The sequence below is a fragment of the Vulpes lagopus genome, chromosome 7 (assembly GCF_018345385.1).
Source record: "Vulpes lagopus strain Blue_001 chromosome 7, ASM1834538v1, whole genome shotgun sequence".
Lineage (NCBI taxonomy): Eukaryota > Metazoa > Chordata > Mammalia > Carnivora > Canidae > Vulpes > Vulpes lagopus.
In genome coordinates, this window is record NC_054830.1 from 53,285,041 (window position 1) to 53,310,351 (window position 25,311).

Here is a 25,311-nt window from a genome sequence, read left to right on the forward strand (position 1 = left end):
AAAACCTCTCTAAGATACTAGTGAACACAACCAAGTTATGCCAAGTTTCTTATGGTTTGATATGACTCACACATGAAGAACAACTCCACAAACAATACCATCCATGTCCCACTCGTAACGAATGATACACATAGATCAATACAGGGAAAAGTTTCTGAAGAGATACACACCAAACTGTGTACCACAGCTGCCTCATGGGGACACAGCGACTGGGAATGAGTACCTCAGGTCATCTAAACTTCACCTGTAATAACTTCATACTTTACAAGGACAATCTAGTAGATCATGCCTCGTGCAATGAAAACTTGATTTTTAAAGGTGATTGCCACTATGGTTCATTATGAAAGCCTCAAGGGCAGAAGGGAACGAATGCTCAGTACATTTGGTAGGTGAGAGGGCTGGGCTCCCGAGGGTCAACTGAACTGCTGTGAGGAGTCTAGACCACACTTCTCCCTCTGTGCTCTCAGAATGACAGGATACTAGTGTCTCCAACCACTGCTCCCTCTGTGAGCCCTGCCTTTGGATGGCCTTTGGTTCTACGTGGCTCTGGCCCCAGGGACACATAAGAAATCCCTGTCCCAGGCAGGAGCTGCCTCAGTTCTGCAACCTTGTCATCATCACTGAACTCTACTGGACCTTGAGCAGGTTGCTTCCCTGCCCACTCTGACGGTCCCGCCCACTCTGACCTTCGTGTGTTCTTTTACTGTGTGCCATGTATTCATCTCCTCAGATTTATTTACTCTCAAAACTAAAGTAGGTACCACTACTGTTTTCCCAATTTTACAGAAGGCGTAACAGAGGAACAGAGTGGTTAAGAAATTGCCCATTTGCTGGTCATTCAGCTAGCAAGTATCAAAGCTGGGTCTGATCCTCTTGTTGCCTATGCTACCCCCACCTCTTACAAGCTCCTGGGGGTGTCCATGCAGCGGCCTGGAGACCTCAAGGCTGGGAAGCTGACCCGGATGACGAAATGTCCAGGGCCCTAGGACTTCATGTCTTTACAATGGTCCTGAGCAAACAGGACCCTACATTCTCCCACTCCCCCCCTGCCTCCCAGACAGGAACAACAGATGGCCATTATGCCCCTACTATGCGGCTGGCACTTTTACATCTGTGCCCTCATTCAACCCTCCCACAGCCTAGTGATTATAAATGCTCTCATTTGAGAGATGGGGAAGTTGAGGTCCTATAATGGGAAGTGACTGGCCAGTGGTAACACAGCTGGAGGAGGAGATGCCGGTGGCCCCAGAGAAAGGTTTAACAGAGAACTCAGAGGCTCTGGTGGGGAGCCATCACTAGGTGTGGGACTCTGAGGTACAGAGAGTTGCACAGGGAGCACCCCACTGCTCTGTCAGCCCTTCAGCTCTTCCCAGCCTGCTACCCAGACCCAACTCCCAGCTTCAAGTGGGAACCAAACCCCAAACAACAACTATCTTTATGCCCCCGGGCTCCGTGACCTTGGGGATGCCCAGAACAGGGCAGAAAAGCTGCAATCATCTCTAACTGGCACCACTAACTCAAAGCTCCTCTCCTTTGCCCTCAAGGAGGCAACAGTTCCTTTTGGAGAGAGAAGAAGAAAGAGGGCTGTGAGAGGAAAACAAACAAACAACCCTGGGCTTGGAGCCAACCAGACCTGATTTTGAGTCCAACCCCTTCAATTACTGGCAGAGTGGCCTTGGGCAAGTTACTTAATTTCTGTGTCCAGGCTACACCACAGGGGTGTGGTATTGACCTGGAACGTGTTGCCAGAAATGAAAGAGGCGTGGATTGCAGTGGGGAGGAGCCAAGTGGGAAAACCCCCTTCCACATTCCCACAGCCCTGGGGAGGCAACTATGAAGACCCTGTGCAGAGAGATAAATGAACTGAAATCAAGGGTGTGAAAACAAAATGAAAGACATGACCATTTATACAAAGCTTGGTAAGTGCTAGGCCCTTCTGCTGAGTGCTTCCACAGAAGCAGTCTTTAATCAATGTGACACATCAACCCCAGCCTTGGAAGGAGAGAATGACAAAGAGTGGGAGACAGACACGGATGTGATGCCTGAAGGAGGCCAGTCAGGGAGGAGGTGCTGCTCCTTGGCCTCCCCAACTACTCCTCTGCAGACAAGGGAGGGATCCAGCAGATGGGCCAGAAATGCCAAGCTGGTCTCAACCTTCCTAGCCTGTCTCCCTGCAGTGGGGGTGTCCCTCTTGGTCTAAATTCCTGGCCCCTGGCACCTCATGGTGTTTCCTGGATGACACAGAGTAACAGCTGTGTGGTCCTGGGCAAGTTCTTCACTTCTCTATATCTGCAAAGGTAAAACACGAGACAAACCCGAGCTCCAAGAAGCATGAATGAAAGGACTAGTAAAATCAGCCAGCAAATGGAAGTGAAGCACAGGCTCTCATGCACCCTGTAGCGAACATATATAATTACCACCATGCCCCGATGCCCATTGAGAGGTCTGGGCCGCCACTGTGACTTGGTCTCTACCCGCAGCAGGCACCCCACTCACTGTCTGCCTCCAGAGAAACAATAGCTCTTCCCTCAGCCCCATCCCCTCAAAGCACTGCGGTATAGGTATGGGAAACCACCTTTCATTCCAAAACTATCTTCACTTAAGGAAACTCATGTGCTTCTCTTAACTCAGCCTCATGAGTCCTACTTCACAGATGAGGACACTGAGGCCCAGAAGCCTGAGGTCATTAGAAACCAGGTCTGTCTTGATTCAAATAATGCTGTTCTATTTCACTTCATCCACAAGAGCTCTGGGAAGCCCCAAACTGCCTCAGACCCAAGAAGTCAGCAGGAGCAGTCATCCTGGCATCACCAACGCAGGTCCCTGTGTCTGCCATATGTCTTAAAGTTGTGCCATGACAGTCGCTGTATCCAACTTGGGGCCAGCTTTTTGCAAACAACTCCTTCCTCACCAAGAGAGAATGCAGTGGATCCTTCACCATCCTTTCTCAGCCTTTACATCTCTGACTCCCCACAACCCACTGGCCCCTTGCCCAGGGAGGGCCATCCTACCTTGTGGGTGAGGCTGGGGTCTCTCAGAACACTGTCTTCCTCCTCCGAGCTTCCCTGCTCTTCATCCGATGACAAGTCTTCTTTGGGGGCTGCCGCCGAGATGGGACAGACCTTATAGGGTTCTGTGTAGGCGCTAAAGTCAGAGCAGAGCAAAGAGAAGATTAGAGCTCCCTGTCCAGCAAAGGCAAAGTAAATACACCAGGGGCCCTATTAATGCCCCAAACCACTAACGAGTGCTCCGTGTGCAGAGCACTATGCCTGCCCTCCATGGGGACCCAGAACTGAACAAGACACAAGCCAAAACCTCCCTGTATGCTCCCATCCTGGCCTCCTTGTAGTTTCCTGAACATGCCATGCTCTTTGCTGCTTATATGCCTTTACAGATGCTAAGACAGGCTTGTCTCTAGGTTGGATATGAGGCAGGCTGTGATGCTAGAGGGTTCACATAAGGACTATGAGGGCAAGAGATGTTCAATTTGATTGGTCCAACAATCTGGACTGGCATGGTAAGGCAGCAGGGTCTGTTCCCAAGGTGGCCATGTCCTCTGGGCCTGAATAAGGGATACAGTGTGGTCTGGGGTTTGCATTCTAGACCCTGGTCCCTGCCTTGTCATCAGCTAGATCATGGACAAGACACAACTCAGGGTATCAGTTTCCACCTAGGGGAATAATGATTCCTATTTCATTTTCTTGGCTGATGCTGTAAGAATCAATGCTTAGAAAACTTGCAATGGTGAGATAACAATCTCATATGTATGTGACTATGACTATGATATAGGCATTGCCATTCATTAGTAAAATATATTTATTCAATACCTGTTTATTGATTGCCTGCTTTATGCCAGGCACAGAGCTAGGCAGAGGGTAACACGGTGGCAAGAAAGTAGATATGGTCCCCGTTTCAAAAAAGGAACCACGAATATATGATCATAAATTATGGTCAGTTAAGGAGAAGAAGGAAGTGCTTTCATGGGGAATAACAAGGGGGAAGTGTTTGGACAGGTCAGGGAGGGCTGCTCTGAGGCTGCGAGCAGAAGGAGGAGCTCTATGACGGCATGGGGAAGTCTCTAGGGGAAGCAGCATGTTAAAGGCATGGAGGCAGCCAAGAGCTTGGCCTGTGACAAACCAACCTGGAGCAGAACCCTCCTTTCTCTGACTTCAAAACTATTCCCACAGAGGAGGTCCTAATCCCATTACAACTTCCTCCTTGCTCTGCTTCCTGCCTTCTTCTCCACCCAGCAGAGTGACTGCTCTACAAGAGGGATCAAGTCATGTCCCTCTCCTACTTGGAAACCTTCAATAGCTCCCTCCTACCATTGGCAATGTGGTCCTAGACAACAACTCACAAAATTTCTCCTCACACTCAAAATCTAGGCATTTGGTCTTATTAAATTCTTTTTCTTTTTTTAAGATGTATTTGTTTGAGAGAGAGAGAGAGAGAGAGAGAGAGAGAGAGAGAGAGAACAAGTACAAGCAGGCGGGGCAGAGGGAGAAGGAAAGAGAATCTCAAATAAACTCCGTGCTGAGCATAGAGCCTGATGTGGAACTCAACCTCATGGCCCTGAGATCATGACCTGAGCCAAAACCAAGGGCCAGATATTCAACGAACTGCACCACCCAGGCACCCTGGTCTTATTAAATTCTAATCAAATATTTATTTCTGCCCTCTGGGAATGCCACAATGAGGTACTAGAATAATGGATGGATGGATGGATGGATGGATGGATGGATGGATGGATGGATAAACTAGAGGAGAGGAGGGATCACCTATTTGCTAGAGGGGCTGCAATGCTAAGCCCAGACCTCATGTGAGCAGGGACACTGCTCTTATCTCAGGCCCTGAGCCAGGAAGAGAGAAGCACGGTCAGGGAGGGAGCATTAGGATCAGAGAAACTGAGCTGTAGGCTACAGTGAAGCTAGGGGCCATCTTGAAGCTTTTTCTCAACCACCGCAGGAGCCAGATATCTGGGCCAGATACCAGGGATACCTATCTCCAGAACACCTGGAGCCCAGGAAACAAGGGGCTGAGTCAAGAGCAGGACAGGTATCCGGTGGTCCACATTAGGACCATGAGGTCAGACAGATCAGGGACATGGTAGTCTGTTCCAGCCTGGCCTTCTGAGGACAAAATGTGTATATGGCAGAGACTATAGCTCTGTTCTTACATGCAGATGCACAAAGTCCTGACCAGGGCTGAGCCATAATTCACTCTACTATCCAACTGGCTACCCTTATGATCAGACCTCTTTCTTCTTTTTCAGAATTAATTTTGTTGTCCTTTCCTTTCAAACTATGAGAGCAAACAGTGGATTTTGCAGCCAACCCTCTACCAATGATGAGTAAAAAAGGCATGTGAGTACCTCCCCTTCTAGGACTACCCTATACCTCCTTCAATGTCCCTTTCCACACCGCCAGGGGCCACTGGGGAACACCACATTTGCTTTAGTGAGCTCAGAACCTCCTTCAGGAAAGTGACTGCATGGACCAGTCTCCTAGAGCCCTAGCTTCCTTCCCTCCAGGGCTTCTTGCATCAATTTACCCCATGGGTGTCCTCAGGGAGTGGAGCCTTTGTCCCCCATCAAGAGGAACGGCTACTTAGGCCCCAGCAGGAGCCATCTGTGCTCTGTGGAAGATAACCAGTAGTGGTGAGGGATAGAGCAGTTGAGTGTGCCCTTGGATGGTTCTTATCAAGGAAAAGAAGGTAGGTGCCAGGCCTTTCCTAAAATGCACTGTGAAGGAGGAAAGGATTCCCAGCCAAACCTCCCACGGGTAAAGGGTGTCACCATTGTCCAGGCAGCAAGCTGGAAATCTCAGAATTTCCTTGGATAGCCAGCTACTACCTGAACACAAAACCTCTCCTGAATTTACCTTTAAGTCTTCCCCAATTCCATTGGCATCTGTGTGATAGCTCTGTGGTCCAAGCCATCTCTTGCCTGGACCTTTGTGACCATTGCTTTCCAGTCCCCCCCCTCCACCCTGGCTGGCCTCCAATCTGTTCCCCACCCAGCAGCCAGAGGGAACCTCCTCAAAACCCAATCTGATTGCATCACCCTCTTGCTGGAATTGTTCAGGGATAGTCTGGTGCCAATGGGATTCAGCCCCAACAGCTTAGGCTGTCGAGTAAGGCTCTGTTCAACCTGGCATGTACAAAAGTGGGTGCCCTTGGGCCTTGATGCTGCAGAGAAGTTTGAGGTAGCACTGGACACTACCTCAGTCCAAGCAGATGGTTGAATTCCACAAAAGAGCCATGGTGACACTGGGAAGACACATGGAAGCCAAACCCCTAGGGGAGGAGAGGGCTGGCTCAAGGCCATATGGCAAATCTGGGCCAACACACATTGCCTCAAAGGATGCCTCTCCCTATGTCTGATCCCATTTTAGAGATGTGAAAACAGAGGCCCAGTCAGGTTCTCACAGTGCACTGATGTGTGGAGCTGGGTCTCAGTTTGCCAGGGAAAAGGGGGTCTTTGTTTTTGTTGTTTGTGCTATTATTTTATTTTCCATTTGAGAGGCAGTAGTGTGCAGAGATTGGAGCTCATGTTCTCAAGTCAGACTGCCTGCGTTCAAATTCCATCTCAGCCCAGTACTGGCTGTGTTTAACTTCATTAGGCCTCAGGGGTGCCTAATTCACTGAGCTGCCGGGAGGATTCAATGAGTTACATAATGTAAAACACTTAGAACCCGTGCCCAACACATAATAACTCACTAAATGGGAGCTCTCTTCATTACCAGCTGAGCTTTAGCTGCATACAGCTGTTCTACTATTTACCTACTGTGGTCTTTAAGTCAACTCATTTTTAACATTTGCTAACACTATGACCTCATCCCAAGTGATAACGTGCATGAAGTTAGAGTGCGTGACTTCATATAATTATTAATCTATAACAGTTTGACTAACATTATGCTGCTCACCATCAAAGACCCATAGACCTCACAGAGATAATAAATATGGTTAACTCTGACCCACCAACCATCCATACACAACCATCCTCAGCTTTGGCCAGAAATGTGGCTCATGATCTTTTATTCCACTTCTTCTTCTGACTTTTGCTTTCAAGAAAGATCTAGAATGGAAGTCAAAAGATACAAAGGTCTGCGTATTCTGATGATATTTCTAATTTGTTTATTTCACTGTCCTGTTTCGGGATTGTGAGCACAACAAATGGAGATAAACTGTTGTTAAAAATATGCTTTCACATATACAAGAGCAAGTATAATTCAATGCGTTTGCAGATTCAGTGGAAGTTGTAACAACAGCCCTGATCTTGGACAGAAGTCATTCATTTAATAAGCAAAGAAAATATTCTAAAACTACAAGGATCAACAGAGCTGCCCCTACGGAACCTTCATACTTGCTACCAGATCTTCAAATACAGGGAAGAAAACAGTTCTGAGAAATGTTTTGACAACTTCTACCCAAATGCTCCAACAGGCTCTAGTATAACTTGTGTCCTGTGCAACCACTTCTTCCCTTGGGGAAATAGACTTGGAACCATGACATACCCCATCCATCTCACCAGTCTGTCAACATAAATCTCTGAGACGGGTCCTTTGCAAAGGCTGCGAGGCTCTGTATTTTAAGTTGCATGGTTCCTGTCTATTTGTTTTTTAAGTCATTCAAAAAAAAAAAAAAAGCCCACTAAGACTCTTCTGTGTTTTAGACTCTGAACTATAAGTACTGGTGGTACAGCAGTGAGCAAATAGACATTATCTTTGTTCTGTGGAAAATGCCCATTATAATCGTAACTGAGAAGCTATCTTCAGGTAGCTTGAGTATAACAATATATTACATATGAGAAAGCCTTTTAAGCCACCCACCTATCCATCTACATACTCTTTCATCCACTCACCCATTTATGCATCCATCCCTCTACCCACCCATTCATCTATCCAACCACCCCATCCACTTAGCCATCCATCCATGCATCCATTTGTCCACCAACCCATCCAGCCATCCTTCTATAACCCATCCAATCATCCCTCACTCACTTACTCAACAAATAGGGATTAGCAGGTACTTGAAGGAGCTAACACACAGGCAGGTTAAAGATGGCTAAAGTACTATCTCTGGCCTCGAAGAAAGTACAGTGCAAAGTACTGGTTAAGAGGGTGGGTTCAGAAGTCAGGCTGATTGGTCTGAATCCCAGCTCTATCATTTCAAGCAAGTTACTTAACCTTTCCGTGCCTTAGTTTTTTGTGTGTGTGCTTGGTTTTAAATCTGTAAATCAAAGGAGATGACACATGCTGGGAAAAATCAGCAAAAAGGCCAGGCAGTCAGGACTGTAAGTTTAGAGACCAAGTGGCCTGGAACATTGGCATCACATCAGAGGAGAGTCCCTGTGTGACTTTAGGCAAGTCACCCAATCTCTCTGTTTGCCATCTGCAAAGTGGGGATGACTACATAGGTTCATTGTGGGATTAAATGAGAACACGATGGGGAAAGCGGCCACTGCCTGGCACTCAGTAGGTCCTTTCTGGCCAGCCCACACAAGGGCCAAGTTCTAAACCCCCAGACTAGTCTCCACAGAGCTGTATCCTCCCTCTGAGTTGACTTGTGTTTTAAAAGGAACACAAATTAAAGCTGCCCAGAGCTCATTACCTTAAATGACCCTCCAAAAGAGCACAGTCCTTTCCAGCAGCCTAAAGTCGTAAAAGGACATGTGCATCCACGTGGGGGGACGAACAGTTTGTAACCCAGCCCAGGGCTGTCTAACTCTGCCCATTAAATCCCGTCCTAGTGACACTTGCTGGGAGTCATAAACCCTAAGCACAGCCAAAATGGCTTAATAACTCATAAAAAAGGAACCCTTGCCTCATTGAGAATCTGTCGGCGGGCACTCTGGCCCCAAACTCCATTCTTGCTGGTACAATGATATGTGTGAAGGAGGCCAGATTGCAGATGTAACATCCTTTGGCTCATCTGACACAGGCTGGGACCTCTCTCAAGTTAGCCAGCTCAGCGAGGAGGGGCAGGGGGCTTCAGGGCTGCTCTTTGGGAGATGGAAAACTGGAGATGGAGGAGACAGGATGACTACCCTAATTAGCAGAGCAGCTGGAAGAGCTTAGAAGTGGATGGAGGGAAGGGCTGGCTGCACAATCAGGGATTTCCAAACCCTCAGACATTCAATCCTGCCCCCTGCCTACTCTCCACACCCCCTCACGCCCAGGCACCTTCACAATTCATTTGATCCCTTCAGACCTTCCTCAGCTGGCACCTTCTGCTCTGAGACTTCCTTGTCTCTCAGAATTGACCCCTCCCGTGTCCCCCTTCCTCAAAGGGACATTGAGACTCTCACAGATACAGTAACTGTATCTCAGACTGTACTGTAACTGGGAACCTTCAATCTGATAGAGTGAAAATTGCTTAAGATGGGGGTCAGAGACCCAGGAGTCCTGGATTCACCACGAACCCAATGCATGATCTGGGTTACGTGACTGTCAGCGTGGGCCTCAGTTTCCACACCTGCAAAATGGAGGTAGAGAATAAAACCCAGGCATGTGAAACCATGTACTAAGACCAGACTGCATGCACCCCACAGCTTGAAAGCAGCTGCCTGTCTGTCTCCTCACCACTGGAGTGAATCTCTGCTTTGTTCCCTCTTGGAGGGAATGCATCCTGCACCCAGGGTCAGCCAAGGGATAGAGCTTGTAATGGTTCCCAGAAACATGATTGAAGGAGAGGCTTTTTTAAAAATTCAATTTCCATTTTTTTTTTTGCTAAGTAAAAACAGAAGTACATCCTTGCTCTCTATCCTATGTCATCCTTAGCCTTCTTGAAATATAGCATCGATGGTTTTGTAGGAATTTTTCTTGTTATAAGAGCTCATTAAGAGATATAATTCACATATCATAAAATTTTGCCCTTTTAAAGTATACAATTTAGTGCTTTTTAGCATATCCACAGAGTTGTACAACCATCATCACTACTCAATTTTAGAACATTTTCATCAACCCCAAAAGAAACCCCATACTATTCAGTAGTCAGTCACTAGGACTGGGCCCCAATTCCAGGCAATCACTAATTTACTGTCTGTCTCTATGAATTTGTCTTATTCTGGACATTTCATATAAATGGAATCCTACAATATTTGTCCTTTTGTGTTGGCGCTTTCATAATGTTTTCAAAGTTCAAACAAGCATGTTTTCAAAGTTCATCCATGTTATAACAGGTGTCAGTACTTTATTCCATTTTATAGCCAAATATTGCACTGTAAGTCTCTACCACATTTTGTTTATGCATTCACCTGTGGATAGACATTTAGATTGCTTCCATTTTTTTACTATTATGAATAGTGCTTCTATGAACATTCACGTGAAAGTTTTTTATGTAGACATATGTTTTCATTTCTCTTGAGTATATATATAGGAGTAGAACTGCTAGGTCATATGGTAACTCAATGTTTAAGATTTTGAGGAACAGCCAGACTGTTTTTTGGCTGTACCAAAATGTAAAAACATTCCCACTGGCGATGCTGAGGGTTTCAATTTCTTGATATCTTCATCAATACCTGTTATTGTCTGTTTTTTAATTGGAGCCTTCCCAGTGGGTTTGAAGTGGTTTCATAGGGATTTTCAAGGAATTTTGTTCTCCTTGATTCCATTTCAGCCTCCTCCTGCTCCAAACATTTTTTTTTCTAGCCAAAGGGGAACATAACTGTAACTATGAAGGCTTTCTTTTCAGATAATCCATGAAGGTTCCGAGGTCCAGGTGGGGGAAAATTAATACTTTGGGAAGATCTGCAGAAGCCTCATAAAATAATAGACTGATATAAAGAGGTAACATACTAGAGAAAAATCATAAGCCAGAACCCCAAACTCAGCAGAGGGATCATCTCTCAGGTTCCAGCTTTGGGAAACAGTCACTACCATCCTGTAACTTTGGGTACCGAGAAAGACAACAGAAGAGTCCTACATTTCCGATCCTTAGCAGCAGCCGCACTGCTAGCACATGGGCCTGGCCTTGCTCTGCCACTGACGTCCTAGCATTTCAGCCATCTCTGGGGCCCCAGCAAAGGATAATGTTAAAGGACACATTTCACCTCCTGAGGGCAGGACCCAGTTCTGCCACTTGTCAGCTCAATGACCCTAGGCCAGTCCCTTAACCTGCCCAGCTTCCTCCTTTGTAGAAAGAAGATGGTAACAGTATTTACCTTCCAGGGTCTAAGAGATGATGTCCGTGAACTGCTCAGCACAGTGCCTGGCAGTTTTATTGGCTACAATCACCTGAGCTAAGGGCCAGGGCTGAATTAATCAAGCAGAGTTCTTCAAGTTCATACAGACCTGGGTTCTAGTCCTACCTCTGCCATCAGCTTGCTGTGTGACACTGAGTGGGCCCCTTCCTCTCTCTGGACCTCAGCTTCCTCATCTGTAAAATAAGGGAGTTAGAGGACCTCTGAAGGCCCTTCCCACTGTGATGCTCTGTGACTTTATGTCCAAAGGGCTCATCCACAAAGCTGAGGAACTTCATCCCAGTTATTCTTGCACATGTCTGCCTCCACTAGCCATTACATGCAGCCAAACCACCAACTCACTGGCCCATGCACACCTCTGTACCTTCCCATCACTGTAACTCTTCCAAGGCTGTTCCAGAATTCCTGCCCACCTCTCCTGTACTTGCCACCAGGTCTACATACATACCAGCTCTGCCAGGAAGCCTCTGCATCTCTCTTACTGGACGAGGCTCCCATCATATTTACATTGTGTGACCACAATTATTTATGTTCCCATATTAGCCCCACCATCAGCCAAAGCTCTTTGTGGGAGGGGAATCATCTGCTTGCTATGCATTCTGTGTCTTCCATGAATGGCACACAGTTGGTACACAACAAACGTGTTAAACGACTGCCTACTCCAACTAATTTATCTGACTTCCCCTTAGCCTGTCAGTGAAGGCTTCCTTAATCTTCCCTATTCAGCAGGCGCTCTACACCTCTGGTAGAAATAGCACCAGCAGGTGCTGCCACCACTGAGAATGCTGTGGCTAGCCAAGTCTTAATGAATAAACAGGCTTTTTTTTTTCTTTTATGGGTTAGGCCATCATTTCATATTACTTAGAAAATGGCTATGGATAGGTGTTGAACGAGGCATCCCGTGGGGTGGATCTGGTTCAGCCATAGGTGCAATGGATGCCAAGAGACTGGTGGCTAGGATTGCCTCAGTTTCCTCATCTGTAAGATGGGCTCCACGGCAGTCGGTCCTAAGGACACAGCCCAGAACAGAAGGAGACTTGGACACATGGTTCTCCTATCACCTCTTTTCTGGGATTCAGAATAAGTGAGGCCACAGGGGAGGTGGAAAGGAGGGGAGCTGCTGCTGCCACCTCAAACAGCTGGAGAGGATGTAGTGGTTGGAAATTCATGAAGAACACTATAATTTTATAACCGCACACCACATCTGAAGCTGCCAAGAGCTAGGAGAGGGGCCATTTGTGGTTTTTTTGTGTGGTGGTCTGAAAAACAATCCTCTTTTCCCACCCCTCCCTTCCACAAGGGCACAGCTAACCAATAATAACAGGAGTAGCCACAATAGTAGTAGAAGTAGAGCCAGTGATTTGGGGTGCATACTATGTGCCAGGTACTTTACAAATTCTTCCCAACCACTGTCTCCTGTAGGTTATTACCATGCCCATTTTATAGATGGAGAAACATGCACAGACAGGGTAAGTGCAAAGCTGGGATCTGAACACAGGGAATCAGTTCAGAGCCTGCCTTTAGAACTACTAATCTATGCTGCTTCTACACTGCAGTATCACCAGCTAAGGGTTACTGAGTGGTGTGCTAAACACACCTCATTCATTACCCTATGGATCCTCTCAGCCACTTAGCGAGGCAAGCACTGTTATTTATCTTCCTTCCTTTTCATCTCGAGAAACTGAGGCTCTGTAAGGTTAAATGACTTTCCCAGGGTCCACTCTGCTATTCCCCTTCCACCAACTTCTCCTAGACAGAACCACTGGGGACCTTCAGCTGGACCTACTCATTAGACACATTTGTTCTTCTGGTTCACTGCTGCCTTCTCTGTGCTGGGGAGAAGGCATAAGAATGTACAAGAGGTGCCAGGACACACAGGAGTGTCCACAGCGCAACAACGCAAGGAGGGCAGAGGGCAAGGGCCTTTCTGACATGTATAAGCACGTGTGACAAGTCACGTGTGGCCAGTGTGGGACATCTGGATGGGGGACACAGCAGGAATCAATCATACAGAGCCAGACAGAAACAAACACACTAAGGCTCAGACCCAGCAGGGAAGGTGACATAGGCAAGGGAAACAACCCTGGACCCAGACACACACACACACACACACACACACACACACACATCACATGACTCATCTTGTGGCCTTGCTGAACTACATCTGTCTCTTTTGTCCCAAACAGGACAGAAGCATTTTCAGAGAAATGCCACCTTTTGCCAAAGGCCTTTAAGATTCTATAAATCTACCTTGCTTCTCTAGGGCAGGGACTGCCTTCCAAGAACAGATGCCCGGGAAATGTCTGCTGACCTGACTCCCTCATACTGGTCAGGACCTAGGGTCAGCGGCAGTCTCTGAACTCAGGTCCAACCTAACCTCCCACTCCAGGAAGCCTTCCCTGATCACTGAGATAGCTCTACTGCAAAACTAATGAAGCTTAAACTTCAACCCCCTCACCGGCAGGGGTCTCTTTCAAGGCTCTATAGATTTAACATTCTTCATTGTATATTCTTTTTCTTATAAAGACTCCACAGATTGCATAAGCTTAACAATCTGCCCCTGCCTGGCCACACCTGCTTATAATAGAGACCCTGCTCCCCTCTATATGCCCCTGTACCAACGGACACCTCAATCTAGCTATGGCATTAGCTTTTCACATGAATCCCAAACTGTGAGCTCCTTCTTGCCAGCAAGAGTGGTGAATTCTGCATGTAACAGGTGCTCAATTAATACATGCTGGCTTTCATTGGCTCATGGGGATGAGGGAGAGAACCTCCAGCCACGTTTCTCCAGGCATCCCTGAGCAGGTGTGGATTTGAAACAGTCCAAAATCAGAGCTGCCCTACCCAGCACAAGCACAGCAGCGCACAGTGGATGGAACACCCGCTACTTCCACTGCCTCACCTGACACAATCCACATTTGTTGAAGGTTACCCCAAGCCTGGCACCGGGAACACAGAAGTGAAAGAGATCCTTCATCTGCCCCCAAGGCACTCACATAGCCTAGTAGGAAAGCAGACAGATCAACAGGAGACAAGGTGGTGAGTGCCAGGAGGAAGCAGCACAGAAAGGACCCCTAAACTTGTGTGTGTGTGTGTGTGTGTGTGTGTGTGTGTGTGTGTGTGGTGAGGAGGGAATCACAGGGGGGTTCCAGCCCAGGGTGAGACCAGAGAGAGTCTAAAGGTTGAGCAGGAGACAAAGAAAAGAGAGTGGTAGGGAAAATTCCAGGAAGGTTTATGCAAAGGCACAGGGGGTAGAAATGTTGGGTCCTGTGTGCAATTATCCATTACTTGGTAAGGAGAGCTGGGAGAAGAGGCTGGCAAGGCCACAGAGCTCTCAAATACAGGGCTAAGGCACCTGAACTCTGTGTTCCAGAGGTAATGGGGAGCCAGAGAGAGGTTTTAGCCAGGGGAAGGACCTGCCTAGTTTTACTCCCTGGAGAGTTCACCCTGGCCACTTGTGAACAACAGTGGGAGACAAGCTGGAAGATGAGAGATGAGAAAAGGCTGGGGGGTGGAGAAGACGGAGGCTCCAAGGTCCTGGGAGATCGGCTCAGGGAGACACAGCTAGCAAGTGGCAGTTCCAAGATTAAATTCAGGTCTCCCATCTTTAAATATGATCCTTGTTTCTTAAAGTATGAAATCAGATATGTGAAAGCAACACAGTACCCGACACCTGCATGGACTCAATGAATGTTAGTTCCCTTTCCAATCCTTCTTCGGGCTTTAAGAACATAGCCTGTACTCCCAGTATAATCAATAACAGAGCATTTTAACAAAATTTCAATTTACACACACTTCTTAAGGAGCACCTCTGTGATATAAGTGAAGCCAATCTGAACTCCCTGGGGAGTTGCAGGGTTGAACGGGGCTGGCCTGTTCTTTCCTCACTGTGCTTCACACAACTGGGCTAGGGCTACACGAAGGCAGTGAGCTTGCTGTATGTATGTTAGAGCTGCCTCAAGTGCCCATTTAACAGGTGGGGAAACTGAGGTCCAGGGCAGGAAAGGCTGAAGGCAGATATCCTGTTACTCAGCTTGATGCTCTTTCCACTGCTCCCAGGAGCCTCCCCCAAGAGGAGGGGGTCAGCTGGCCTGGTGTTTTGGAGGCAGGCAGGGTGCGGCAGTCTTGGAGCAAAGAGGCGAGAGGAGGGGCAGGGTTGCCTGGGAAGTGGGACCTTTCCCTTCAACAACAACAAAAAGTCTCGTCCTTGGGGTAGGAAGAGGGACACCCGCCCTCAGCCCTCCCACTAGCGCCCAGACACATCTTCTGGGCTCCCAGAGGTTGGCTACCCCTCCTCCACCCACCTCCCAGGCCTTGTCCTGCATTTCCTGTAAATACCGACACTTCCTCCCTTGGGAGGGCCTGGCAGTGCTGAGGCCACACCCGGCTGGCCTGCCACACAATGGCTGGTCACTCCACACCCCAGGCTGTCCCTGGGACCCAGAGAAATGCCACCCTTTGCTAGAGCTAGCTAATCCCATGCTCCCAAGGCAAAGGTGGGCAAAGTAAGGTTTGGGCAGGGGGAGAAGTTTGCCCCGCGTTACACAGAGAATCTGCTGCTGAATGCAGGGTCACCCCTCACTCATCTCTTCACTCCAACACCGTCTACACTGTCTGCCATAGGTTAAGTTCTGGAAGTGCAAATGCTGGTTAGGAGCAGACTCTGGAGCCAAGCCCACCTAGGTTTCCAAACCTGGTTCTCTGCCACTCACCAGCTATGTGACCTTGGGCAAGTTTTCTGTCCTCATGTATAAAACTGGGAAAAATAACAATACCAATCTCACTGGGTTATGGTGAGGATTTAGTGAGTTGACATACATAAAAAGCACGTGGGGCAGTGCCTGGAACATAGCTCTATGTTATTGTTGCAGTTTTTAAATGTCCACAGAAAACTCCAACCAGGACAGACCCAGGTCTCCAGGCCACAGCCCAGCGGGGATGCATGTAGGGGTCGGATTTCCAACCTCAAAATAGTCTGGGGTTAGAAGGGGAGTTTGGAGAGTCAGGAGACTTTTGTTTTACCAGTGGCTCACCCTGTGACCTTGAGCAAAACCACTTCCTTCCTCGTGCCTCAGTGTCCTCAGCTATGAAACAGTGATCAAAATCCCTGCTCTGCCTAGCTCATGGGTTGTAGGGAGATCAAGGAGAAAACAGGGTAGGAAAGCAAATCGGCATGTTAGGTGTTTAAGGTCAGAGCTGGCATTCCCAAACAAATCAACAATATGCTCAACAATAGTCTTCAACAATATGCTCTGAAAGTCTTTCTTGGTATAGTGTTGATATTATGGCTGCACTGAGAGCCTCCTGTGTCCTGGCCCCTGGGCAAGCAACTACCTGCAATCTCTCATTTACTCCTCAAGACAGGTCCATGAGTGGCATGTTCTCAGCCCATGTCATGGATGATGAAACAGGTTGTAGGGTGCTGGAGTCAGGACTGGAACAGATTTCTCTGACTCCAATGCATGCTGCCTCTAGGAGAGCAGTTCTTCAATATAATACCATAGGCTCCAAGACTGGGCTGTGCAGGATTTCCTTACCCCTGGGCTAAGATCTGCAACTGACTCTACATCTACAACCACCCCTGCATCTTCCATCTTGGGTGATTCTCCCCACAAACCTGTAAAGCCCTGTAAAGCTAGGGCTAGGCACTAGCCCCTGGTACGAAGAGGACAAAATGAGGCCTGGAGAGGTAGAGTGGCTTGCCCAGGGCCCCACATTATGAGGGCAGAAATGGAGAGCCAGAAGCTGGATGTCCGGCCCCATGCCTAGAACTCTCCCCTTTGCAGGACAACACCTGTTTGTTCCCTGTGTGGGCCTCAGAGGATGCCAAACAGTGGTTCCTGACTCCAGATCCAATGTGGAGGCATGTCAGGACCTGGGATGCCATGCGAGCACTTTTTGGGGCCTGTGGCTGGGTATCTGGAAGTATTTAGGAGCTGTGCAGCAAAGCCTGCTTTCTTCTTCTTCTCTCTCTCTCTCTTTTTTTTTTTTTTTTGCTAGTAATTGCTTTGAAATATGGGTTCTGAGAGTTGGGCTGCAATGCCAGCTGGCACAGCCTTCTTTCCACACGCCCAGGACAGAGACTACAACAATGGAACGCTGGAAAACTGCACATCGTGTGAGCCATTCTGCAAACATTTCTAAATCCATTTCTGAAGGAAAGTGCTGGAAAAGAGGCAAGGAACTAGAAAACGGAACCCTTGATGACAGCGTGGCACCCTCCTCCTCAACCCCATCCTCAGAAATCCTTCAGCAACTCTACCCCCACCCCCAGGGAGGAGCCCCTGAGCCCCTAAACCGGTCAGAACATTTTCCTCCACATGAACATCAGAATGTGCACCCAGGTTCAATTTAAATGAGTTTGTTCACAGCTAGTGATTCAGGAGAAAAGTTTTATGGGAAGTAAGCTGAAAGGAAAGATCATCAACTAGGTAAGAGTTTCATAAAACCAAGTCAGCTTTACAGAAATAAGCCATGAGCCTGGCTGGGTTAAGCTCTCACCTCTGTATCTACACCCAGCCCCAAATCTGGCCTCCTAGTAGCCCAGCTCCTCCTCCCTTCAGCCTTGCCCTCTACCACAGGCTACCTGGCCCCTAACTACAGTCTTGGCTGCTCTCCATATTCTATCTAGGATTCATTCAGCCACTAGTGAGGGGAGATGGGGGAACTTTGCTCAGTTCCGCAGGATCCGAACATAAAATGTATTAAGGCAGTTCGCAAATTGTAAAGTCTACAAGACAAAGCATGCTGGGGTGCTCACAGCCCACCCGGACTACGCTGTTTCGGATACAAAGCCACCTTGTAACCCTGCTCCAGGTCTAGTCCCTATCTTGATAAACTCTCTCACATCCAGTTACATTAAGCCTACCTGTATCACCTGCTCCCAGATGGTTCAGAAAAACTTCCCAAATCTCCCAGAGCAGGAAAAAAAAACTAACAGATAAAACAACAACAGTGTCAAAGCTTTGCATGGGGAGATGAGAACCCCTTCCCTAGAGGTCCTCAAGCTCTGGCTTGTTGAGAACTAAAGGGTCCAGAGAGGGGCAGGGTGTCCTCATCTCCAAAGTCCCTTCCAAATCCAAATGGACTACCCTCATTAGTTTTAATTCAAACTTCCTAGAGTAAAATAAGTTATGAGTTGATAAGACCAGCAAGTGAGGACGACTTCAGACTGCAGCCAGCTGAAACCTTTCCCACAGGTTCACCTCAATCCCTATGAGAGAGCAAGAGAGCCCCCGCCTGCCTTCAGAACCCCTACACAGGAAATCACCTGGGGTGCAGTGGCACCCAACTTTATTGACATAGAGTTACAGAAAAGGGAAAAACCAAGACCAACCAACCAACCAACCAACCAAAAAACAGAATCTAGAAGCTCTAGGTATTTTCTGAGTGAACTGAGGAAGAATTTCTGAAAACTCTCAAATTCCAGGAGGTGCAGAAGTTAGCACCTGAGATGAAGTAGACACTTGTCAGAAACCCAGGGCAGGGACTTCCCTGAGGACCTTGGGAGGTCATGAGGCACCAGTCATGAACTATTGCCACTGACCAGACCCAGGTATTTAGTTATGAGGAGAGGTAAGGCTTTCCAGGTAGGGAAAACAGCATAAACAAAGCCACGAAGACAGGCCAGTGTGGCCTATTTAGAAGAAACCGGGGTTTCTTTTTTATTCAAACATGACACTATGCCAGACCTTTATATGCACTGCCCGATTCAGTTCTCCCAAGAAGTCTATGAGATAGAAATTATTAACCCCATTTCACAGATGAGAAAACTGAGGCATAGAGTTAGGACATAACTAAGCCCAAACACCAGGGCTGTTAAACTATGTAGCCAGGGTTTCAAGCCAAGTTTCTGTAACTGAAAAGCAAGATGCTTTTATATTTATCTGTCCAGTCTGGCTGTCCTACAAGGGACACTTTCCATATCTCTTCCTCTACACAAATACAGGAATGTCTGCAAGGTCTGAAAGCTGCTACCCCACTGGAATGGACTGATCCCCAGGGCGAGGTGATTTCCCCACACAGCTGGTTAAGAAGCCACACCTGCCTTCCTAATTGTTAGGGGAGTGTTCCTCTCAGGATGAACTGGGGGCAGCTGGGGGTTTTGTTACAAATACAAATTTCTGGGCCACATCCCAAACCCTGTGGATCAGAATCTCTGGGTGTAGAGCCTGGTAACCTGTATTTTTGATAGTTGGGATTTTTTTTTTAAGGCATATTAAGATTTGAGAAATACTGTAGCTAAAAGAGTCAAAGAGACTCAGGTTCAAATCCCAGCTGCCCTAACTATACAACTCTAGGGAAGCTACTCTTTTTTTCTGAGCCTCAGTTTCTCCATCTATTAGGCAAGAATTCCTTTCCTCCAACCCTCAGAGTTGCTGTGAGGATCAAAGGAAGTTAGAAAACACCTTTTCTTACTAGTGTTTTCATTTTCCTTGGGTAAGTATCTAGTAGTGGAATTACTGAACCACATGGTACTTCTATTTTTATTTTTTTGAGGAATCTCCATGCTGTTTTCCCCAGTGGTCATGGCAATCTAGCAACCTAAGTGTCCATCAACAGATGAATAGATAAAGCAGATGTGATGAATATATACATAGTGAAGTATTACACAGCCATAAAAAAGGATGAAACCTTGCCATTTGTGGCAACATGGATGGAATTAGAGGGTATCATGGTAAGTAAAATAAGTCAGACTGAGAAATATAAATACCATGATTTCACTCACATATGGAGTCTAAAAAATAAAACAAATGAGTAAACAAACAAAAAGTAGAATGAGACCTATTAATATAGAGAACAACTGATGGTCACCAGAGGTAAGGAGGGTGGGAGGCATGGGCTTCCAGTTATGAAATGACTAAGTCACAGCGATAAAAGGCATAGCACAGAGAATATAGTCGATAGTATTGGTGACAGATGATTAACTACATTTGTGGTGAGCACAGCATAATATGTAGAAACACTGAATCATTATGTAGTCCACCTGAAACTAACGTAACATTGTGTGTCAACTATACTTAAAAACAAAAATCTTTTTTAAAAAAAAGGAAGTTAGAAAAGCAGAGTTCTAAGTTCCTTCCAGACATGAGACTGGTGTTTTGTCCCTGGAAACTGCTCCTTGATGGGGAGTGGCTGACTGTGACTTCTTCAACAGTAGAGGCGGGATGGGGAGGAGGGCAGGGTGGACTCCCCACATCCCACATCAAGGCGGGGTGAGCTGCATGGCATCCAGAGGGCGCTCTGCACACGACTTACTACAACTTACGACACAGCCCTGGGGCGGAGGATTGCCTGCAACCAGGTTTGACTTTGCAGGTGGCCCCCAAGAGTGCATCTACAGAGGGAAGCAGGAGCCCAGTCACAGATTTCAAGGCTAGAAGGAAAAGACTACAGCAGGCAGGACATCTGGCACAGCACATCAGCCCCATTCTCCACTCAAGCTAAAAACTCACTTTTAGCACATGTAGAGAACAATCTCCACGCTGCAGAGACCCCAAGGGTTCCTAGGCTGTTGAGCATAGTGCAATTCAGTTCAGTATTTACAGAGACCCTGCTCTGTGCCAGGTACTGTGCTAAATGCAGGATCAGGACCCTTTCACGGAGAGCCAGAGTCTAAAAAGGGAAAAAATAAATCAAGCAAAATGTCAAACATGAGGAAAAGGAACTCAATTTAGATTCTCTTTTTCTGGAAGAAATATCAAGTATTCAACTCTCAGGATTTTTAAATTAAGAACAAGAAACCTAAGACTTCATTTGAGAAATATAGCAAACTCTTAAAAATATAATTCTGTCTTCTATTTTAATAGCGGAGAGGAAGATAGTAGGGAAGAAGCACAGCACAGACATGTCACTGAGGCAGTCTGTCTTGGGCAGGATGACACCACGGACAACCGGACCAGCGTTTGACACCACCCTCCTGTCCCACTACCTACCCACTTGTGTGCCCACCCACCACCCACCTCTTCACATCCATACACAGTGCTGAATGTGTAAGACTCCTCTCAGACACTGAAGGATTGGGGCTGAGTGGTGCCTGCTTCCTCGGGAGTCTGTGGTCTGGTGAGGAACAACCACACACTACCACGCACACCGCTACAAAACAGGGGAGGCAGACTTCGCAGGGCCACAGAGATGAACTGTGTGCAAATTTCAGAGGACATCAGAGATATCATTAATTGACAAAAGAAGTAACAGAGGCTTTAAGGAGAAGGTATACTTAAAAGAGGCCAACGTGTGCCCCTGGGAAGGATCTGAACCTGCAGAGAGAGAGAGAGAGAGCAGCTGGGCAGAAAGCACCACTGGGGCAAAGGCACAGGAGTTGGACCACTCCGGGTGCATAAGAGTACAAGATAGATTTCCACTTAAGGTACACAGAAAGGAGTAGAGAGGTGCTGGGGTCCCGACAAGTATGCAGGGCTAGAGATGGGCTCTGGGACCCTGCCAGAAAGAGCCGATGGGGGAAGGAAGGGAGCACGGACTTCATGAGCCTCACAGCCAGGTGGGCTTGCTGTGGGCTGGCCTCTGTGACCTGCATACCTGCTCTGGTGATCAGGGAGGAGTCCACTCCTAGAGGAGCTCTTTCCAGCCCCCCAGCAGCAGCTGGTCGCAAGCACTGACTGATGGGGCAAGGGGTGGTTGTGGTCCTGTGGTCTGAGGTTGATGGAGAAGCTCCCCTCACACTCCTTGTAGGGAAATGGTGGAGGGGTCTGGCTGGGAATACCGCTAGTTGGTTTGAGGACAACTTGGCATTTTCAACATGGGGACGTGTAGTTCTATTTCTCTGGGTCCCAGAGAACTGCAGTTGCCCAAGCTGGAATGCCTTTCCAGGAAAAAAGCACACCCAACTTTACTGTCAGGCTGAGCACTGTGCCAAGCAGAAATGGAAGCCAAAACGCCCTGATTTTAGCAACTGCCTGTGTCCTCTTTGGGGGAAAAGGACTGCAGAAAGCCAAGGTCTGGAACCCTGACATACTGTGGGGGTAGGTGTGTGTGTGTGTGTGGGGTACATCTAAAACCCCAGAACAAGCACTGTCAAGTGACTGGGAGCTATGGGAAGCAGGCAGGTTTGGGGGGCAGGTCCCCATCAACCATACCAGTAAGGTCAGCACTGCCTGGCAATGGTGCTTCCTTTCCACAGGAGATGACTTGGGACCTGGCCCCCCCCAACCTGTGTCCTCTTTAGATAAGGGAGAAAGGACAATAGTTGGGTTATACCCATGCCTCCTGGCATCTGACTTTTTCTGTATCTTTTCTGAAATCTTATCCTTAAAAAAAAAGTCCTCTCTTTAACTAAGCCTATTCATCTCCTTCCTCCCTCCAGTAATCCTTTTTGTGTCTAAGAATGTTGAATTATTCACACCATCCCATCTCCACTAGTCAGCCCTCCATAATTTGATACCAACCAGGGCAGAGTAGTGTTTAACCCAGCGGGCTCCAGGCTCTGCAAATGCATGCACACCCTTGCCCGAACAGAGGCAACTGCTCACCCTGCATACGTTGCCACTGTGATTCCCACTGCCTCTGCTTTTATCAGCAATCTCCATAATTATTCCTCACTGTCCATTCACTATACCACAGTTCCCATTTTAGCGAGATCCACTAAGCAGGCCCAGGTGATGGCTGGCAACTCCTCTGGAGAGCCGTTTGGCAACACAAAACTCCCCTTCCCCTGCTGCCTCTCCTATGGAAATAAACCCAAATGCCAAAAAAGCTTTAATTATACATATGTTCACCTGAGCACTCTTTACAATGCAGGAAGATATTACAAATACCCTGAACACACAATGCAAGGGAATGAATATATTAATTTGGGCACAACCACTCAAATGGAATACACACAATCACTTGGTATGGCTCTATCTGCAGAGTCTGGCAAACTGTCTCATAGTAATTTTTATTAATTTAGTAAGTTATTTAATAATACAGACAAATACAGCATGCAGTTAAATAAGATAAACAAAGTAAGAGATTTTATGCACAATATGATTACATCCACATTAAACACACCCTAGATACATTCACACAAGAACAAAATATAACTCAATGCTGGCAGTGATTATGTTAGCATGGGGGGACTGTCTTTTTTTAAATCTTCAGATATATTCATAAATATGTGCAAATGTGTATATAAGTTATTACCTGCAGCATTTTCAGAGGAGCATAAGACTGGAAACAACCTAGATATCCATCAACAGGTGACTAGATATTGGAAATTCTTGCAGTCATTAAAAAGAGAGGTGCAGATCCATATGCTTTGTTAGGAAACAATGTCTAAAGTGACAGGAGCAAGGTCCAGAAAAGCATGTTCAATATGCTCCCATTTCTGTTTAGGAAAAGTCAAGGTTCAGGGGAGGTGTGTGTGTGTGTGTGTGTGTGTGTATCCCTACATGTTTGCACATATGTAAAACATCTGGGAAGGGGCTAAAGAACAGAAATTCAGTGGTCCAAGATTTGATTTTTCCCTGCAGGCACCATTTTTGGAATGCATGTTACCTTTTACAAAACATTTTCAAAAGGGTTTTTGAACCAAAATGGACTGGTCAGATTTCTCTCCCACTGGACTATCCCAACAGCATGATTTCCTCCTCTGTGGCCAGAATTCTGGCCCTTGTAGTGACCTCTGTAATCCTGCATCTCTTGTCCTCTAAACACTCATCAATTAATCAGTTAGCAGAATGGGGGTGGGGTATTCCAAAGGAGAAGGTGTCATGGCAGTCAAATCTCCTGGGACAGGAGGGCACAGCAGGTGGGCACAGTAGGGCTCAGACCACAAACACAGTCAGTCACTCTCTGCAGAGGTGAGGAGGGCCCTGAGGGGGCTGTTCTGTTGTGTTTTTCCCCCCACAGTTTGGGGAGAGGAGTATGAGGATCCCCAGAAAATCATCTGACTTCATTTTCCATCTTCTCCCTGTTTGAACTTGAATGCCTACAACTGGTTCCATCATTGTATCTTGGGAGCAGATAACTTGTTTCTTTAGTTTCCCAGGTTCACAAATGGAGAGGAATTATGCCCTAGGATGGATGATAGAGCCTCATCCATACCCACTTAGATAGTTTAGATGATAAGATTTGGGACTTCTGAGCTGATGAGATTCAGATGAAACTTGTTGAGGTGACACTCTAATGGGATAAGATCTTTGGCGACCTTGGAATGCAATAGATTTTGCATTTGGGTGAACATGAATCTTTGGGTGTCAGAGGGGGAACTGTCATAGGCAGAATGATGGCCCTTCAACACGTCCATATCCTAATCCTGAGACCTATGGATATTCTGCATTACATGGCAAAAGAGACCTTGCAGATGTATTTAAGATTAGCAGATGTTATGAGACAGAGATCATCCTGGGTTACCTGGGTGAGCCAATCTAGTCACACTGGTCCTTAAAGAAAACCTTCCTTGCCCAGAGGCAGAAATGCAAAGTGTCAGAAAGACTTTCTTTTTCTTCATTGCTGCAGGGGGCTCCATGAAAAGCATGAGAAAGGATGCAGGCAGCCTCTAGGTGCAAAGATCAGTCCCTCAGCAGGGAAACAGAGTTTTATCCCATATCCTATTATATCAGTCCTACGTGGAACTGAGGTCAGACAATAACCTGAATGCACCTGGAAGTGGATCCTCCCCCAGAGCCTCCAGATAAAAGCCCAGGCCAGAGGATAGCCTAGCTTTTGGCCTTGTGTGACCCTAAGCGGAGTACCCAGCCCAGCCCACTGGACTTCTGACCTACAGAACTGTCAGATTAAAAAATGGATGCTGTTTTAAGCCAGTAAGTGTGTAGTATACTGCTACAGCAGCAATAGAAAAATAATATGTCATCTCAGAAATCACTTCCCTGAACCTTTCATTTTGCAAATGGGGAAAGTGAGGCCCAGAAACTAGAACACATCAAAAAGATTATACAGCAAGAGACACAGAGCCAAAGAGCCCAGATATTCTGGGCCAATTCTTGCTCTCAGAGGGAAACTCAGAGCTCTAAACCCAAACCCAAACTGTGGAACACAATGAAAACCTTTGTGAATGACCATAACGAATCACTTTAGACATGGTGATTTATAGAGAGCCCTTAAGTAATTCTCAGCCTGCTTCCATCTCTGTGGGAGGACAGTCTACC

The 25,311-nt window shown here is 47.1% G+C and overlaps 1 protein-coding gene across 2 annotated transcripts in view; it reads right to left on the bottom strand.

The window, feature by feature from the left end:
• The window catches only part of FGD5 (FYVE, RhoGEF and PH domain containing 5), a 120,875-nt gene that overhangs the window by 67,116 nt on the left and 28,448 nt on the right, over positions 1-25,311 (bottom strand). For both annotated transcript variants that reach the window (XM_041762271.1, XM_041762272.1), the window contains one exon: positions 3,012-3,144. In XM_041762271.1, coding sequence (XP_041618205.1) covers positions 3,012-3,144 — 133 coding nt within the window. The remainder of the gene's footprint in view (positions 1-3,011; positions 3,145-25,311) is intronic.